Source organism: Pan troglodytes, chromosome 3 (assembly GCF_028858775.2).
Source record: "Pan troglodytes isolate AG18354 chromosome 3, NHGRI_mPanTro3-v2.0_pri, whole genome shotgun sequence".
NCBI lineage: Eukaryota > Metazoa > Chordata > Mammalia > Primates > Hominidae > Pan > Pan troglodytes.
Window position 1 is genome coordinate 38,952,409 of NC_072401.2, and position 20,410 is coordinate 38,972,818.

At 39.4% G+C, this 20,410-nt stretch overlaps 2 protein-coding genes across 16 annotated transcripts in view; both read right to left on the reverse strand.

Annotated features, from left to right (window-relative positions):
* The window catches only part of LOC134809783 (uncharacterized), a 76,368-nt gene that overhangs the window by 34,073 nt on the left and 21,885 nt on the right, over positions 1-20,410 (reverse strand). For all 15 annotated transcript variants that reach the window (XM_063808703.1, XM_063808704.1, XM_063808702.1 and 12 more), the window contains exon 2: positions 1,719-1,800. In XM_063808703.1, coding sequence (XP_063664773.1) covers positions 1,719-1,800 — 82 coding nt within the window. The remainder of the gene's footprint in view (positions 1-1,718; positions 1,801-20,410) is intronic.
* Positions 6,490-20,410, reverse strand: part of LOC134809784 (putative uncharacterized protein FLJ13197) — a 29,527-nt gene continuing 15,606 nt past the window's right edge. The window contains exons 2-3 of the mRNA XM_063808708.1: positions 7,181-7,283; positions 6,490-6,597 (exon numbers count right to left, since the gene is read on the reverse strand). Coding sequence (XP_063664778.1) covers positions 7,237-7,283 — 47 coding nt within the window. The 3' untranslated portion in view covers positions 6,490-6,597; positions 7,181-7,236. The remainder of the gene's footprint in view (positions 6,598-7,180; positions 7,284-20,410) is intronic.

Here is a 20,410-nt window from a genome sequence, read left to right on the forward strand (position 1 = left end):
ATGGTGCTTGACCCTATTGATACTTAATTAGAACCTCCAATAAGAACTTGCAGGAGAGCACGATGCTGAAAGTGAAAATGACAGCTTCCCGTTGGACTATGTGCTGATTTACAGCAGTTCAGTCTCAGGAAAGGAAAACTACATAAAAATAGAAGATATAACAGTGAAATCAAAAAATTAAAACTTAGAATCTGCATATACTGAACTTTGATTGGCTGTCAAATTATATTAATCAACAATGTCAAGTTGAAAAAAGCAAATGAAAAACAAATAAGGAACATTATTTGTACAAAGCATTGAGCTAGTCGAATTTTATCACTTTTTAGTTATATAAGTACAATATAATTGTGGTAAATAAAATTAGAAAATTTAGACAAGAACATAAAAAATAAAAATGCAGTTGACCCTTGAACAGCACAGGGATTCGGGGTACCTATCCCGCACAAATCCCGCAGTCAGAATTCTCTAGATAACTTTCAATTTCCCAAAAACTTAATTACTGCCAGCCTACTGCTGACCAGTAGCCTTACCAATAACATAAACCATCAATTAATACATATTTTGTATGTTATATGTATTACATGCTGTATTCTTACAATAAAGTAAGCTAGAGAAAATGAAATGTTACAAAGAAAATCATAAAGAAGAGAATATATATTTACTATTCATTGAGTGGCAATGGATCAACATAAAAGTCTTCATCTTTGGCCGAGTGCGGTGGCCCGCGCCTGTAATCCCAGCACTTTGGGAGGCCAAGGTGGGTGGATCACGAGGTCAGGAGTTTGAGACCAGCCTGGCCAACATGTCGAAACCCCATCTCTACTAAAAATACAAAAATTAGCTAGGTGTGGTGGCACGCGCCTGTAGTCCCAGCTACTCAGGAGGCTGAGGTTGCAGTGAGCCAAGACCACTTCATTGCACTCCAGCCTAGGAGATAGAGTGAGACTCCGCTCAAAAAATAAAATTAAAAAAAACTCGTCATCTTCATAGTCTTGATGTTGAACAGGCTGAGGAAAAGGAAGAAGTGGGGTTGGTCTTGCTGCCTCAAGGGCAACAGAGGAGGAAGAAAATCCATGCGTAAGTGGGCCTGCAGAGTTCAAACCCATGTTGCTCAAGGGTCCACTGTACAGCCATTTTAATAACCAAAGTACTTTTCATTAAGTTACTGTAACAAAATGTATTTAACCAATTTCCTGTTATTGGACATTTATTTCTGATGTTTAACACAAATGCTTTAATGAACAGCTTTATACATACATCTCTGCATAATGTATCTCTCATTATTTTCTTATGATAAGCTCTTAGAAGTGGAATTTCTCAGTTGAACAGTATTCAGATGTTAAAAAGCAGAATTACAGCAATAGCCAAATTCAGTCATTTAAATTCTTTTTTAAGGTGCTTACAGCATCTTCAAACTTAGTAAGCATTCAAAAATTGAAAGAGAACAGTCTTTATTTTCATATCAAAGTCAATAATAACATTACATATATTTAATATATAACTTCAGAACTCTGACATTTCTTAAAACCTCACCAAATACTGACAGACAGTAATACCATATGGTTACAGACGCTTCTGAGAGAGCAAGACTGTTTCCAATTGCAATACAACAAATATGTTAACTGACTGGTTCATTTCTGAATTTAAAATGCTGAACAGAAAACCAATCACACCAAATATAGACAATATTTTTTAAAGTACACAACTGCACTACATACCATAGCAGGAGGACACAGGACTGAAACATGTATTTCTTTGTTTGGTCTATGGGCAAAGTCATCATCTCTCTGGATCTCAGTTCTGAGGGTAAAGACACAAGAGCTAGGGTTTCCAGACTTTTAGATTTAATAGACCAATTAAACTAAAAAAAAAAAAAAAAATCAAGAAGGAACTAACAACTAATGCAGGGTTACCAAGGAAATAAAAACACAACACCACCACATACTAGCATATCATCTATAAATAACCTTAAAATGGGAGGAGGGCAACATACTCTCTGAATAAGAAACCATCATTAAATGTAATGCATTTATCCTGATTTTTATTTTTTTGTCTGCTCCATTGCTCATGTTTTTCTCATTTTGCCCTGGAGTGTGAAAACTGTGCCTCAGACTTGTACTAGTCCACCAACTCTTGATTGAAAACAACCTCCCTAGATAACTTCTAAATCCTTTCCAGATTATAAAATGCTGTGTTTTGTGATTCCAAATTTTAATTTAGGTTCTATGTAAAGAAGTCATTTGCAAGGCCTTTTTTTTTTTTTTTCTTTGAAATGGAGTCTCGCTCTGTCGCCCAGGCTGGAGTGCAGTGGCACGATCTCGGCTCACTGCAACCTCTGCCTCCCAGGTTCAAGCCATTCTCCTGCCTCAGCCTCCCGAGTAGATGGGACTACAGGCGCCTGCAACCACCCTCGGCTAATTTTTTGTATTTTTAGTACAGACGGGGTTTCACCATGTTAGCCAGGATGATCTCGATCTCCTGACCCGGTGATCGGCCCGCCTTGGCCTCCCAAAGTGCTGGGATTACAGGCGTGAGCCACCACACCCAGCCTTTGCAAGGACTTTTAAATTCAGTCTCTCTTACTTCTTTGAGGCTGCCAATGAGTGGATCCCATGAAGTGGGGATCGGGGGTGGATGCTTTCTGAGGGAGGGCCTCCTGGGGCCAGGCAGTGAGCCATGCATGCAATAAGGGCACAGAGACACAAAGCACAGCCTCTGCCTTCAGGGGGCTGTCACCTAGGGAGCAACAGGAGACTAATACCCAGGAGGACACAAGTGATAGAACACACAAGGTACGCCTGGGGTACCTGGGAGCATTTAGGAGCAGCACTGTACCCAAACAGGTAGAGAAGGTGAGTGGGCCAGATCTTCTGGATAAGGTGACACTTACACTGAGGCTTGGCAGCTGAGGATGCCACTACAGGCCACGAGCATCCTTTGTAAAAGCTAAAGCGTGTCAGAAGTCATGGAGAATCCTGGCCGGGCGCGGTGGCTCATGCCTGTAATCCCAGCACTTTGGGAGGTCGGGGCAGGCGGATCACTTAAGGCTAGGAGTTCAAGACCAGCCTGACCAACATGGCAATACTCCATCTCTACTAAAAAACTAGCTGGGTCTGGTGGCGCACACCTGTCCTCCCAGCTACTCGGGAGGCTGAGGCACAAGAATCACTTAAACCCAGGAGGAGGAGGTTGCAGTGAGCCGAGATGGCACCACTGCACTCCAGCCTGGGCGACAGAGCACCTGGAGAACCCCACAACCTAGTGAGTTCCAGTGAGAACACAGTCTATGGGTTGGAGGGTTGCAGAAGATACTGAAGAGACAGACACATTGCCAGATCAAGAAAACCTGCAGTGCCACATTCAGGAGTTTGGACTTGATCACCAAAACACTGGGATGTCACTGAACTATTTTAATCAGGGGAGGAGACTGAGGCACATCTCACAGTTTGCCTCTTCCCCCAGCTCAAATTTTAAAATAGAGCTTTATAGCAGAAAAGAATCTCAAGGTCAGAAACTCCTATGTTATCTTTGTTTTTTAAGAAAAAAAGGTTATGCAGTAAACCCTGTTAAAATAAGTTCAAACTGTACAGAAGTGCATAAAATTAAAATAAGAATATTTCGATCCCCTCAACCAAATCCTACTCCCCAGAGTTAATCCTCATTATGAGTTTCAGGGAAATCCACGTATATTTTATCTAAGCATATACAAATATATACAAAAGCATTTATGGGCCCGGTGCGGTAGCTCACGCCTGTAATCCCAGCACTTTGGGAGGCCGAGGCTGGCAGATCACGAGGTCAGGAGATCGAGACCATCCCGGCTAACGCGGTGAAACCCCGTCTCTACTAAAAATACAAAAAATTAGCCAGGCATGGTGGCAGGCGCCTGTAGTCCCAGCTACTCGGGAGGCTGAGGCAGGAGAATGGTGTGAACCCAGGAGGCGGAGATTGCAGTGAGCCGAGGTTGTGCCACTGCCCTCCAGCCTGGGCGACAGAGCGAGACTCCGTCTGAAAAATAAATAAATAAATAAAAAGCATTTATGTCCAACACAAATAATGTTTTGTGAGTTCTCTAATACAGAATATATTGTGCCACATATGTTGGTCTGCAACTTGCCTTTTTCACTTAATTATCAGTACAGATAGATCTCATTCTTTTTGGCTACACAGCATTCCACTGTATGGATGGGTATGTTTAAAAATTAATTGAACCATTTCTTTGTTGGTGGTCATTCAAGCAGTTCCTAATTTTCTAGTTGTTGCTGCAATGAACATCCTTGACTATTTGGATATCTATGTTTGCTTTCCTAAACGATAGTTTCTTAGACTTTGAATTAGTAGGTTAAAGAAACTATGCATTAAAAATTTTGAAAACTACTGCCTAATTGCTCTCTAAAAAGTTGTTTCATTTTATATTCGCCCAGGGTTATACAAGAGTGCTCATCTCTGCCCACAAAGGCCAAAGGTGGGGATTATCAAGCCTTGGAAACTTTGCCAATCTGAGAGATGAAAAATGCTATCTCATGATTGGTTCTGTTGGCTTTTTGTTGTTGTTGTTGTTAATGCACTTGACCAGCTTTTCACATATTTATTGACTAAATGTATTTTTGTCTATGAATTGCCTTTTTATAAACTCTGCTGTCCCGAGATTCTCAATCTGTGGTCCCAAGGCCCCTGACATGTAATATAAAATGTTCTATGCTTATTGGTTGTGCATTATTCTCAGGATAGAGGACAAGGAACATTAAGAACCACTGATTTTTGACTTCCTGCTGGCAAGGATAAAAATAAATAAAATAATAAATAAATAAATAAATAAATAAATAAATAAAACATAAAGAACCACTGATTTTAACGGGTATACGCTGAAAAGTATATGCTGAAAGAAAGAAGCAGGCCTAGAAGAAAGGGCGTAAAAGAGGTGAGGCAGGCGTCTATGATTCCAAACCAGAGTGTGCGCACACACACACCCTTTTATTATCTCTCCCTCAATTACACTAGGACTTCCCGATAGTATTTTCTCATTTTCCTTCCCAGAAGGCCCACCAGCCATAGGCAGGCTCCTAGATCTACTGCAGATTGGGCTTATTTCTTTACCAATATCTTTGACATATCACAGAGAATAAGGACAAACAAGTCAAGATGCTGCTTTATTTACATTTTGGTTTATAGACACATTCAAAACTTTATACAGACAAGCTGTCACCTATTTTTTTTTTTTGGAATCAGGACAGCCATTAACTTCAATTCTAACTCCTAAATATTTCTCTAATCTGCCCATTTCTCTTCATTTCCACTCCAACTATCGCATCTTGCTTTGACCATGGCAGCACTCTCCTACCTGGCTTCCCTATATCCTCTCTGCCATACTCTCCAATCCACTGTCCATGCTTTAACCAAAACTATCCCTTCACTCACCAGCTCTCAACCTGCCCATGGCTGCTCTTTGCTCTCTGGCTAAAAGGCCAACCTCTTGGTGCATGTGTCCAACTGTGCGGTCTGCCTGACCTACCTCCTCTATGATGCTGAGCCCCTCTTCCCTCACCCTGGCTCCCACCACACCTGGGACACTCAGCCATTCTCTCTCCCATACCATGACCTTTGTCATTCTATTTCTTCTGCCTGAATGCTCTCTCTCCCACTCTTTTCTCTCACTGAGTTGACTTCTACTCAGCTTAAAAATAACTTCCCTGACTTCCCAGGCCAAGTCATGTGCTGCTATTTCATGCTTTCATAACAAAAGCATAAAATATTCCACTTGTTTTCTTTAGCAGTTATCCCAAATTTTCAATAATATAGTTCATTAACATCTACTTCCACTCTGGCAGGAGACGTCCATGAAAATAGGATGGGATCTGTTTTGCTCTTCTTGAAATCCCAGAGCAGAGCTAACCCAGAGCAGATGACCAATAAGTACTGTTGAAGCGGGGAGAGGAAAAGGATGCTTTTAGAAATGATCCTTTGTAGGCCTTTATTTTTCTTTACACTTTCCTTCCAACCTGAGAGGATAGTAACTATGTCCTGGATATGGAAATTTGCTAACCCTTTCAAGGCATTCCCGGCATTTATCAGGAACCTACTATGTACGTACTAGACACCTTTCTAGGAACCGGGAGACACCACAGTAGAAAAAAAAAAAATCCAGACCAATCTTCTCCTTACATTCTGGAAGAAACAGATAGTCAACATCACAGTTAAGTCAATTATATAGTATACTTAGAAGACGAAAAGTGCTGTGAAGAAAAAGAGAGCTGGATAAGTTGGGTGAAAGAAGAAAGAAGACGGAACTCACACCAATTCGCTGTATGTTAAAAAACCAGGTTGGGGAGGCCGGGTGCGGTGGCTCACGCCTGTAATCCCAGCACTTTGGGAGGCCGAGGCGGGCGGATCACGAGGTCAGGAGTTCGAGACCAGCGTGACCAACATAGTGAAACCCCATCTCTACTAAAAATACAAAAATTAGCTGACCATGGTGATGGGCGCCTGTAATCCCAGCTGCTCGGGAGGCTGAGGCAGGAGAATCATTTGAACCTGGGAGGTGGTTGCAGTAAGCCAAGATCGCGCCGTTGCACTCCAGACTGGGCAACAAGAGTGAAACTGTCTCAAAAAAAAAAAAAAAAAAAAACCAACTAGGTTGGGGAGATAGACATAGAGGGGGTGTCATGAAGTGACATAAGCTCATGAAGTTTAAACTAAGTTTGAGAAAAACAACAGAAATAGATACACATACATACTAACTCTAGTAGTAAAATATCGTGTACACCGGCTTGTGAGCTGCCTTGAGCAGCGTGCTGGCCGGTTTGAGTAGCTCCTCTCACTCCCCGAGTCCATCCACATCTTGCTCAAGAACTTCAATTTCAATGTTAACTCTATTCCTCAGAACCCATTCCTTCTCCCTGGCATGGCTGGTGGATCTTTCGTCCATGTTCCTAAGGCCTTTTGTTCACCTTTAAGGTGTCACTCATCTCCCTGTCCTATGATTATTTTTGTGTCAGCCCCACTAGAACACAGGAACTCCTCAAGGGCAGAAACTATGTCCCAGCACCCAGTGTCTGATAGCTCCCAGCATTTGGTAACACAGCATGTGCTCAAAGCATTTGACAAATCAGTGAATGAAAGAATGGGTAGAGAATGAATGAAGGGAGTTAGAATGAGTGTAGCTCTGGCAATTGGAATGCACCTTGTTCTGAGCAGCTGAATTCTCCAGAAATTCTCCGTACGTGTGTGTGCTCATCTTCAGCACTTCTGCATCCAAGAATACTGGTAGTCAGACAAGTTATTCTCTAGAGGTAATCAGAAATGCTTGGTTTAGACTCATTAGTGGGTTACAAAATTAATGTAATAAGTCCTGAAAAGCATTTTTTAAATGAGCTAGAATACAAGAAAACAGAATGTATCCAAATACATAAGGTCAAGTGATTTGGGGACATGTGGCCCAATTTGCCCAGAACACCCTGCTTTATTCTTATTGGCCCAGCATGGTTGCTACCTTCAAAATAATAACTTTCCCAGTGTGTACTGTAAATTGGGTGATCATGTTCATTATACGTACATTTGTGTATAATGTATATACTGGTTTATGAAGTAAAGCATGTTTCTTACAGTGGACAATGGTCAAAACAACTTTGAAATTATGTAAGATAAGGTGAATATAGAAAATAAAAATTAAAAAATTAAAAGTTTGATAAACACTTTTCTTGAGAGACTCAAACTTCTGAGACTCCGGGGAAGCAGCATCGAGGAGAAAAAGCCAGGGAAAAGCAGAGGAAAGAAAAGAAAATTGAAGTGTGGCTGGATAGCTTTCTAATCCTCACACTATCCTGTGTGGAAGGCAGAACCTTACAAATGGGGAATGAAGCTCACCGGGCTTAAATAACTTGCCCAGGTCTGGTCTATATGCCATCAAGCCACAGTGCCAGCATTGAAATCTAGGTCTACACACACTGAAAAGTAAAAGCATTTTGTTCTACACATAGCAGGGGAAAGGATTTTTTTCCACTTCTTGGACACCACAATATTTGTAACCACATCAAAATTGAGGAGGGGATAATGGAACATATCTCCCAGTGTCCTGTTATGACTTTTGTAATTTAAGAAACATACTTTTATTTTGGAAATATTCTGCATTTGAAAGTAGTTAGCATTTTGATTCAGAGATCAGTTCTTAATTATGGACCAAAAAAGTGGGTAAGTGTTTCAGATTGATGAAATAAGCCTTGCTAGGCAAAAGCAAAGAAAATGAGTAGTTCTGTGCAAAGTGTCACATTAATAAAGAGTGCAGGGTCTGAAGTCAGACAAGCATCGGTCCAAATCTTAAAAGCCAGGGGACTGCAGACAGGTTCTCAAGTTTCTCTGTGCCTTAGTTTACTCATCTATAAAATGCCCACTACAACAGTACCTACCTCATGGGGTTCTAATAAAGACTAAACAAAAGAATCCACATAAAGCTCTGAACATGTTTCCTGGAATGTGGTAAATGCTTGGTAATGTTGACCACAGTCAAAATAGAAATCAAGACGATTGGAGCCAAAGGTGCTCTCTTCTTACTTTTATTTGTTCTTCTATCATCATACACCCCCACCTTCGATGGTCTTCCTCTAGCTGCTCATACATTCCTGCAATAGCCCCCACTTGGCCATGACACATTATTTCTTTAAGAGAGTGTTGCACACAATTTGCTAGTATTTTGCTAAGGATTTTTACGTCTGTGTTTATGAAGTTTTTTCCCCTTGTAATATCTATCAGATTTCATACCAAGATGACGCTAGCCTCATAAGATGAACTGGGCAGTATTTCATCCTCCTAGTTTCTAAGAGTTTGTAAAACATTGGTATATTTCTTTCTTAAAAGTTTGATAGAATTCACAACCGAAGCCATCTGGGCCTCAAGGTTTTTTTGTGGGAGGTTTTTAAACTACACATTTAATTTCTTTACTAAATATAGGGCTATTCAACTTCTTCAGTCACACACAGTATGTTGTATTTTCTAAGGAACTGTCCATTCATCTAGGTTGTTGAATTTATTGACATGAAGTTATTCATAATATTCATGTATTTTCCTTGTGATGTTTGTAGCATCTGTCCTACTCTCATTTCTAGTATGATATTTTGTGTCTTCTCCCTTTTTTTCTTAACAAATCTGGCTACAAGTTTATAAACTTTGTTGAAATTTTCCAAGAACCAGCTTTAGGTTTCATTGATTTTCTGTATTATTTTTGTTTTATCTTTTATTGATTTCTGCTTTTGTCTTTGTTATTTTCTCCCTTCTGTTTCCTTTGGGTTTAATTTGTCTTCCGTGTCTTGATTTTTTAAGGCAGTATCTTAGATTGCTAATTTTAGACCTTTCTTATTTTCTAATATAAACATTTAATATTTTACATTTCCCTTGAGACACTGCTGTAGCTACATCTACATCCCACACTTTTGATATGTTTTCATTTTTATTCAGTTCAAAATATTTTTTAAGTTCTCTTGTGATTTCTTCTCTGACCCATGTGTTGTTTAGTCGTCTATTGCTTAATTCCTAAATATTTGGAGATTTCTCAAATAGCTGTTATTTATTTCTAATTTAATTTCATTATGGGTGGAGGACATACTCTATGATTTCAATACTTTTAAATTTGTTGGAACTTGTTTATGATTAACATTTAGTCTCTTTTGGTTAATGTTCCATGTGAACTTGAAAAGAATGTATTCTGCTGTCATTGGACAGAGTCCAGTTAGGTCCAGTTGACTGGTGCTGTCTTCTATATCCTTGCTGATTTTCTGTCTTACTTCTTTATCGATTGCTAAGTGAAGAGTATTGAAATCTGTAACTGTAACTGTGGGGTTTTTTAAAATTTCCTTTCAGTTCTGTCAAGTTTTGCTACATGTATTTTGAAGCTCTAGTACATTTAGGATTGTCATATCATCCTGATGAATTGACGCCTTTATCATTATGAAAAGTTCCTCCTTATTCCTAGTAATATTCCTTTTTATATTGTCTGCTCTAACATAACCAGTCTAGCTTTCTTGTAATTCATGTTTGCATAGTACCTCTTTTTCCATCCTTTTAATTCTAACTTTCTGTTCTAGAAAGTGGTTTTCTTGTACACAGCACATAATAGGATCTTACTTTTTGTAACCAGTCTGACAATCTCTGACTTTTAATTCGAGTGTTTAGACCACTTACATTTAACATAATTATCGGTATGGCTGAATTTAAATCTATTATTTGCTATTGGTTTTCTATTAGACTCATCTCTCCTTGTTATTGTTTGTTTCTTTTTTTCTGCTTCTTTTGATTTAATTAGTGCTTTTTAATATTTCATTTTATCTCTATTGCTGGATATATATATGTATATACACAAACACACATATATGTTTTATATATAAAACTTATTTTATTTTTCATAATTTTCCTACTTTTTATAATACACATTTCTAACTCATTATACATGTTCAACTAATATTATGCTACTTAATATGTAATGTAAAACTCTTATAGCTACAGGCTTACCATGGTTTGACTTTATGATGGTAGGAAAGCAATACACATTCAGTAGAAATCATACTTTGGATTTTAAATTTTGATCTTTTCCTTGGCTAGCAATATGCAGTGTGATAGTCTCTTGCAATGCTGGGCAGTGGCAGTAAGCCACAGTTGCCAGCCAGCCATGCAGTCACGAAGGTAAACAACAGATACTCTACAGTGTACTGTGTTGCCAGTGTTTTTTGATACTGTGTTTTATGGTTTTGCATCCCATGGTGTCCCTAAAATGCCAATTTTGACTTACGATATTTTCTACTTACGATGCGTTTATCAGGATGTAACCCCATCATAAATTAAGGGGCATCTATATAGACTTCCATTTCTCCCTATCCTGTCCTTAAAGCTGTGGTCAAATATTTTACTTCTATTAATACATATTTGATATATCTCAAAAATACATTGTTACTATTTTTGCTTCATGCAGTCAATTAGCTTTCCAAGAAATTTAAAAATAAGGACACAAAGTCTTTTCTATTTGTCCACATATTTACTATTTCTGAAATAGTGTCTTTCAAGTTTCCATCTGGTATCATTTTGCTTTGGCCTGAATAATTTCCTTTAAACATTTCTTGTTGCATATATCTGCCGACAACAAATTCCCTCAAGTTATGTCTGATAAACTTTATTTCATCTTTGTTTTTGAAGATGTTTTCATTAAATATAGAATTCAAGGCTGCCTTTTCCTTTGAGCACTCTAAAGATGTTATTTCATTGTCTTCAGGCTTGCAAAGTTGGAAGTGAAATGAAGTCTGTGATCCTTCCATTGTCTGTTTTGTATATAATGTGTATTCTTCTCTGATTGCCTTTAAGATTTTCTGTGCAACATTGGTCTTCAGCAACTTAATTACGTGCCTTTGTTTCTTTATTTCATTTTATTTTTGGAGATGGGGTCTTGTTATGTTGCCCCAGCTGGTCTCAAACCCTAGGCTCAAACAATATTCCCACCTTAGCCTCTCTAGTACCTGGGACTACAAAAGTGCATGCCACCATACCTAGACCTTAATTTTTTTTGATGAAACTATTTCAGCTCCTGGTTCATTAAGCTTCTTAGATTTATGAAATACAGTTTTCATCAAATTTTGAAATATTTCAGCTATTATTTCTTCAAATACTTTTTCTGTCCCTTATCCTTTTCTCCATGTATGATAGACTGCTTGATATTATCCCACAGATCACTGGGTCTCTGTTCACTATTTTTTTTTCAGTTTTTTATTTCTCTCTGTGATTCATCTTGCATAGGTAACGTTGCTGTATTTGTAGGTTCACTAATCCATTGCCTAATCTATTAATCCCATCTAGTGAAATTTTCATTTCAGATGTTGTATTTTTTTCATCATGGTTCTTTTGTATCTTTCATTGTTTTCTGATTATTATTGTGTTTTTGTTTATTTTTATTTTATTTTATTTTATTTAGAGACAGGGTCTCACTCTGTCACTCGGGCTGGAGCGCAGTGGCACAATCACAGCTCACTACAACCTCAACCTCATGATCCTCCCACCTTAGCCTCCCAAGTAGCTGGGACCACAGGCATGCACCACCACGCCCAACTAATTTTTAAATTATCTTTGGTAGAGATGGAGTATCACTTAGTTGCCCAGACTGGTCTTGAACGTCTGAGCTCAAGCAATCCTCCCACTCTAACTTCCCAAATTGCTGGGATCATCCGCATGAGCCACCATACCCAACTGTTTTTGTGTTTTCCTTTAAATATTGATACACACTAATAAAATTTGTTGTAACATCCTTGTCTGCTAATTCCATTACCTTGTTACTTCCAGTTCTGTTTCTCTTAACTGATTCTTCTTCTTGTTACAGGTATTTTTTTCTGCTTTTTAGCATATCTAGTGATTGTGTTTGATGCTGGCATTGTTATCATTACATTATTAAGTGTCTGCATTATGTTGTCTTCCTTTAAATAGTATTGGACTTTCTTTTGCTAGGCAGTGAAGTTAAGTGCTAATCTTCAAGATCCGTTTTTAAGCTTTACTAGAGAGAGGCTAGGGCTGTGCTGTCCAATAAGGTAGTCACTAGCTACATGTGGCTACTGAAATGTGGCTAATCTGAATTGAGATGTGATAAAGGCATAAAATACACACTGGATTTGGAAGACCTAGTATGAGAATAAGAATGCAAAGTATCTCATTAATAATTTTATATTGATTACATATTGATGACACTTTGGATATACTGTGTTAAGTAAAATATATTACTAAAATTAATTTTATCTATTTCTTTTTACTATATATGTGGCATGCATTATATTTCTACTAGACAGCATTGTTCTAGAACAGAGGTCTGCAAACTACAGCCTACAGGATAGCCACCTATTTTTGTTAATAAAGTTTTATGGGAACTCAGCCATCCCTACTGATTTATCTATTGTCTATGGCTGCCTTCACACTAAAATGGATTAGTTGTGACAGAGAATATATGACCCACAAGCCTAAAATGTTTGCTCTCTGAAAATTTAACAAAAAATGTCCACCCCCGGTCTAGAGTACCCTTCACTCCAAGGATAGTTCAGCCCTATTTTCTAACTTGTGATGCCTCCAAGGTCTCCACTGAATGCTTCAGGGCTGAATGAGGACTCCCCTTTGGCTAGTCAGACAAAAAACACTTTCCCATTTCATGTGTGCTCTGGGTTTATTCAGCTTACAACTAAAAAGTCTTTTCTTGCCCAGACTTGTAGAGCATCATTCTACATACTTGTATCCTAACACTCAACAAAAATTCAAGAGATTCCTATGCATATTTCTGGAGCTCTTTTTCTGCATAGCTTCCTCCTTCTCAGAACTCTGCCCCAGTACCTCTCACCACCTCAGCCTCCCCAAACTCTGATCTTCATCTCATCAATTCAGCGAGGCTACTAGGATCTGCTCATATCCCTCCTTCCTGGATCCATGGTCTAGAAATTGCTTTCAGACAGAAAACCAGGGCAGTCATTGAATTCACTTTGTTTCTCTTCTCTTAGGGATCACAGTCATATATAGACTGTTGCTCAATGTCCAAAAGCAGTTATTAATTACAATAATTTATAATGGGCAGTTAGGTCAGGCTATTATTATTCCATCATGACTATAAGGTGATGTCCCCTCTACTTATCATTTGATAGGTAGAACTTACTATGTAGTATACTCTGGGTCTTCAGACTTTCCAAAGATTTGGTAAATTTGACTGACTTGTATGTAGCTAGAGAACAAAGTGTAGAACTTTTCCTGCGGTTTGCCTAAATAGTTGATAAGCTATATAATCATTGACCACAATTTCTCATGTTCAGGTTATGACAGAGAAGACAAAGAGAACTTGATAGAAGAAGCTGAAAGAAGGGTAGCTTGGAGCTATGCATTTCTGAATCTATTTGTACATTTATATCAGAGGTAGAACAAGCATATTAGCAGGCCTAGAAAAGATGATAGTGCAATGGCATGATCTTGGCTCACTGCAACCTCTGCCTCCCAGGTTCAAGTGATTCTCCTGCCTCAGCCTCCCGAGTAGCTGGGAATACAGGCATGTGCCACCATGCCCGGCTGATTTTGTATTTTCAGTAAAGACGGGGTTTCTCCATGTTGGTCAGGCTGGTCTCAAACTCCCGACCTCAGGTGATCTGCCCACCTTGGCCTCTCAAAGTGCTGGGATTACAGGCATGAGCCACCGTGCCCGGCCATGATGTACCTCTTTTTAAAGCATGTGAAAAGTTTAGGAAGCAATTATCATTAGCTCCAGATGCTATATTATGTGAAACAAATAGAGCTGTATACCTCCATGTATTTATAGTGAAAAAAAAGAACTGATCCAAAATACAGATAAATGATAGAGATAGATAGATGGATATCCCCCAAAAAGTTTGTTTTATATTAGTGGCATTTCTTTATTAAGAGATAGAAACTACAATCAGCCGATAAAACCAAAAAGGAAATTAAAAGTAAAAACAAACAAGCATCTATTTTCTCGCACCTGATTAGAAAAATATTTATTTCATAAAAATGTGAAGAACCCACTTGTTGAAAATAGAATGAGTAGTTATACTTTTAGTCAAGGTGGAGGAGATGGAAGAGAACTGGGAAGAGAATAACATCAAAGATGGGTGTCAAAAATAGAAGATTCAAGAATCATATAAGGGGGTAGATAAAAAAAAGAAGTCAAAAAGAAAAAAGGAGAAGAGACAGGAAAAAATAAAGAACTTGGGGTGAAACAGTGCCAGGCTTATATTAGGTGCTCAAGGAAAGTTTATTAGATAGCTAATGGATGGATGGATGGATGGATGGATGGATGGATGGACAGACAGTAGGAACAATATAATAGAAGAGAATAAACGTGATCCCTGAAAGTGAGCATTTGATCTTGTAGAACAGAGAAGAAATCTAATGGAGATAGACAGAATTGTCATGAAGGGTTTTGTAGGATGGTAATTTGTAACTATTTTAAGTGCAAATAAGTTTTCCCCCAGTTAATTCATGATTGAAACTTCATCTCAAAGGTCAACTTTCTGAAAGAGACCTTGAGCATCAGTCTAGATTAATTCACCTGTTTTATTCGTCTTCTGGTACCATGTATTTTTCCTTTATAACTCTTATTACAGTTTTGAAAAATGTTTTGGTAACTATTTGTTGAATATCTGTTCTCCCACTAGAATGCAGGCTCCATGAGGGAATGAGCTATGCCTTCATTGCTACCCCCTTGTCATCAGGGTCTGGAATAAAGTGTGGCCCAAATTTACCTCCCAATAAATATTTGTTGAGTAAAGTGTAAGTAAGTGCATGAATTCATGAATGAAGGAGGGTGGTACTTGTGGAAATGCAGAGCTGTGAGACCTACCCAGCCCCATGAGGACTGAGCCTATTCATCCAAGGAGTGGCTTTAGTGCAATAGAAAATGCCCTGGAATTACAGCCAGGAAGCTTCACATCTGCCTCTGCTATTTACTTACTGTATTAACTAAGACAAGATAATTTATCTCAGCTTCTGTTTTCTGATCTCTTGAATGAGGATTATACACCTCATATGGTTGTTATGAAACTTGGATGAATAAAGTGTTCAAACTGGGTGTGGTGGTGCATGCCTGTAGTCCCAGCTACTCGAGAGGCTGAGACAGGGGTATCACTTGAGCCCAGGAGGTCAAGGCTGCAGTGAGCTATGATTGCACCATTGCACTCCAGCCTGAACAACAGAGTAAGAACCCATCTCTAAAAAAAAAAAAAAAAAAAAGTGCTTAGAACTTCTCCAGTGTTTTCTCCCAAGAACCCTTCTGGAAAAAGCAGGCATTCACATCTGTGTTGAACTCAAGGTACACTAAAAACAAAAGCAACTTCTTTGAAACAGATTTTAGCTAAAAAGTTCATGCAAATGCTTCATTTTATACCATAATATATATCTACATTGTTTCAATGTTGAAATTCTGTTTTAAATTATTCATCAGTTAATTTAGATTTTTATTTCATAAAATAATGGAATAAAATGGATGTTTATAGAACATGCACCATATTATCCTTTGCTTTTCCATATTTTTGAGAAACATGGATTGATGTAAAATGACCTGCTACATGGTGGGCAGGACCTCCATAAGTGTTTGCTGAATCCGAATCTGCCCACCAGAGGAGCTGCAGGGTTGAATCAAAAGCAAAGCTTTTGATTGATGCAAAGAGGATTTCTCCCACAGGAGGAGTGCCCAGGCAGGCTCCTAATCTGGGGATAAATCAAAAGGTACAGGTCAAAAATGACCTATAAACTTATTTGAATCTAGATAATCAAAAGGAAATGATCAGTACTATATAAAATGTAGGCTATATGTAAAATGATTATATATTTACCATAAATTATTAGAATTATCATTATAAATTTGTATAATAATGTTTTATTATATATAAAAATGTTATTATATAATATACTGGACTGTCTACAGAGAAAAAAACATACTTAATTGTAAAGATTACTCCTGGCCAGATGTGTGGCTCATGCCTGTAATCCCAGCACTTTGGGAGGCCAAGGCGGGCAGATCACTTGAAGTCAGGAGTTGAAGACCAGCCTCGTCAACATGGCGAAACCCCGTCTCTACTAAAAATACAAAAATAAATTAGCCAGACATGGTGGTGTGCACCTGTAATTCCAGCTACTTGGGAGGCTGAGGCAGGAGAATAGCTTGAACCTGGGAGGTGGCGGTTGCAGTGAGCTGAGATTGTGCCACTGCACTCCAGCCTGGACGACACAGCGAGACTCTGTCTCGAAACAAAAACAAAAACAACAACAACAAAAACCTCCTATCTTTGGTTTTATTCTTAGAACCTAATGTAAAACAAACAAACAAACCTTCCCCACCCCCAGCTCTATTTTAACATCCAGACTTTGGTCTGCTCTGAATCTGAATTCACCATGAATTCAGCTACACATTTAGCTGTAGCTCAATTTCTATTTCCAAGGCTTTGACCCAATGAAAGCATTAAACATACTATCACAAAAGCAAACCTCCCTATGAACAAATGTGGTCTGCCCTCAGTTTCCTCACTGTAAAGTGGAGATAACAACACCTGTCTCACAGGTTGGTTACAAGCATTCAATGAAATGATGCACACGAACATGCCTGGTACAGTGCCTGCCACATTGCAAACGACCACCCAACTTCTAGGGTTTATTCACTGCTTTATCACCAATTTCCACTTGTTACAGGCAGAACTGTGTCCCTAGCCACAATTCATGTTGAAGTCCTAACCCTTCATATCCAAGAATATGACTGCATTTGGGTTGTGTTTGTTTGCTTGTTTTTTGAGACAAGGTCTCACTCCATCACCCAGGCTGGAGTGCAGTGGTGTGATCACGGCTCACTGCAGCCTCGACTGTCCAGTCTCAGATGATCCTTCCACCTCAGCCTCCTGGGCAGCTGGGACTACAGGCACACGCCACCACACCTGGCTAGTTTTTTGTAGAGATGAAGTTTCGCCACATTGTCCAAGCTGGTCTCAACCTCCCAGGGTCAAGCAATCCTCCCACCTCAGCCTCCCAAGAAGCTGGGACTACAGACACACACCACCATGCTTGGCTAATTTTTGTATTTTTTGTAGAGACAACGTCTTGCTGTGTTGCCCAGGCTGGTCTCAAACTCCCAGGCTCAAGTGATCCGCCCATCTAAGCCTCCCAAAGTGCTGGGATTACAGGTGTGAGACACCATGCCCAGCCCAATGTGACTGTATTTGGAGATAGGGTCTTTACATAAGTAATTAAGTTCAAATGAGGTCATTAGAGTAGGACCTAATGTAATATGACCGATGTTCTTTAAGAGAAAATCTGGATGCAGACAGAGGGAAGACAATGTGAAGACAAAGGGAGAAGAGGGCCATCTACAAGTCAACAAGAAGAAGTCTGGAGCAGATCCTTCCCGCACAGCTCCCCTGAAGAAACCAGCCCTGCCAACACCACCTTGATCATGAACTTCCAACCTACAGAACTGCAGGAAAATAAACATCTGTTGTTTAAGCCACCCAGCTATGGCAGCCCTAGCAAACTAACATACCACTAGAATAAAAGCTCCATGAGGGCAAGTGTTTTTCTTTTTGCTCTATACTGTACCCTAAGTGCCTAGGACACAGCCTGGCCCATAGTAAGCACCTAATAAATAATTGTTGACCTATTCCATAAATGTCCAATCCTGAGCCTGGCACAGATATTTAGCAAATATTTGAAGACTGGATAAATGATTCTATTTCCAAATACCAAATTAGAACACAGTCTGAAAAAAAATATGTATTACCTGATTTTTAAATATATATATATATAAGCTTTGTTAAACTTTAAATATTGTCACACTTAAATCACCTTAATTGGAAAGGGCAAAATGTCATGAAATCCATGCTGGTCTTGGAAAATCCAATTTTGGTAGAGTACATCCTTAATTGTTTAACATCCAAACTCCTTGGCCTAAATTTAAGCACTGCATAGCTCTCTCTCTTGCCAGTCCAACCTCATTTCCCCAAGTCCCCCACAGGATCCATCTGCTGAAACCACACTGGTCTCTGCATCACTTCCAGAAATACCATCCTGCTAGGCTCAGCTCAAACCCCTCTTCTCACATGAAGCCTTCTTCATCCTCTGAAGCCAAAGTAATAAAGTAATACCACTTTCTTTAGGGACTTTTTTTTTTTAATGTATCACTTACTTCCTCATACCATTAGTTATATTTGTGTGAGTTTATCTGGTTTCTATTCTAGGTTAAACACTCCTTGAGGACAGGAACTTTTAAAAAGACTTAATTCTACCCTATCTAGGTTGGAGTCCAGCAAATATTATAAAGAGATTTTAATTAAATCACTGGAAAATACACAGTCAGCATTTACACACAACCCCAGCCTTGAAAGCACAGAGAGCCAGAGAAGGCACTGGCAAATCAAAGTCTGTTAACATTAACAACTTGAGCACAAGTTCTACTCAAAGTGGGAAATAGAGAAGAACTACAATAACATAGTTGAAAGTGATGCTGTCGCTTCCAAAAGGTATCGCTTTACCGTTAACACCAGTATAATAAATATCCATCATGCCCTACTTTTGAATAATATCTATTTGATTAATGCTGGGCATTTCCTTCCCAAGGCTTCATACTATTCCTCTTGCCACTTGTTCTTTTTCTTGTTTTTGAGACTGGGTCTTACTCTCTTGCCCAGGCTGGAATGCAATGGCACAATCATGGTTCACTGCAGCCTCAACCTCTCAGGCTCAAGGGATCCTCCCACTTCAGCCTCCTGAGTAGCTGGGACTACAGGCACGCACCACCACACCTGGCTAATTTTTCTATTTTTTGTAGAGACAGGGTTTCACTATGTTGTCCAGGTTGGTCTTGAACACCTGGGCTCAAGCGATTCTCCTGCCTCTGCTTCCCAAAGTGCTGGTATTACAGGCGTGAGCCACCTTAGCTGGCTCCCCTCTTGCTGTTTTTTTGATTAAGTAGGCATTTGCCTCAGATAACCAGATCAGCAGCAGGACCAAGAAATACACTTCAGCTGTTTTGTGGGCTTTGGCAAACAGTTAATGTGTGTTTGTGCAATCATAGGTAGAAGGAATACCATAAAGAATTAATTACTTTTTAAAAAAATATCTGATTCTTCTGATTCACTTGATATGAAACATGAGCCAATGTCAAACAAATTCTTTTCTCTTGGCCAGGCACAGTGGCTCACGCCTGTAATCCCAGCACTTTGGGAGGCCAAGGCAGCTCAAGAGTTCAGAGACCAGCCTGGGCACCATGGTGAAAATACAAAAAATTAGCCAGTCACGGTGGCGTGTGACTGTAGTCCCAACGACCTGGAAGGCTGAGGTGAGAGGATCACTTGAGCCTGGACGGTCAAGGCTGCAGTGACCTGAGATTGTGCCACTGCACTCCAGCCTGGGTGACAGAGGGAGACCCTGTCTCCAAAAAAAAAAAAATTATTTTCTCTGATTTAATGGGAAAAGGCAGTGTAATATTCCTCAAGTGGCTTTCTAGCTGCTTGATCCCATCTTCATATGACCTTTAAAAATCTTGTTGCTATATTTCTTTTCATATAATTGCATCCAAGCAATATGATAAATAAAGGTAGTTAGGATGAGGCAGGAGAGTGGTTCCTAACCTCACACATAAGCACGTATGTCAGTCCTTGGCTATTTCAGTAAGCATTCTTCATTTAACCCCCAGTCTAATATTTTTATGTGACATAACAGTGATACTAGAGGAGGGCAGGGAAGTGTAGGGAAGGGAAGGGAAGGGTGTGGTCCCTGGCTAGAGCTCCACCCGTGAGCCTGTGCCCACGGACCTATGTGAGGACAGGCATTTCTGTTTTCCTGCCTAAATGTTGCATTTCCCAAGACCACTCCAGCCTGCCATGCCCCCATCCTGTGCCTATAAAAACCCTGAGACCCTAGC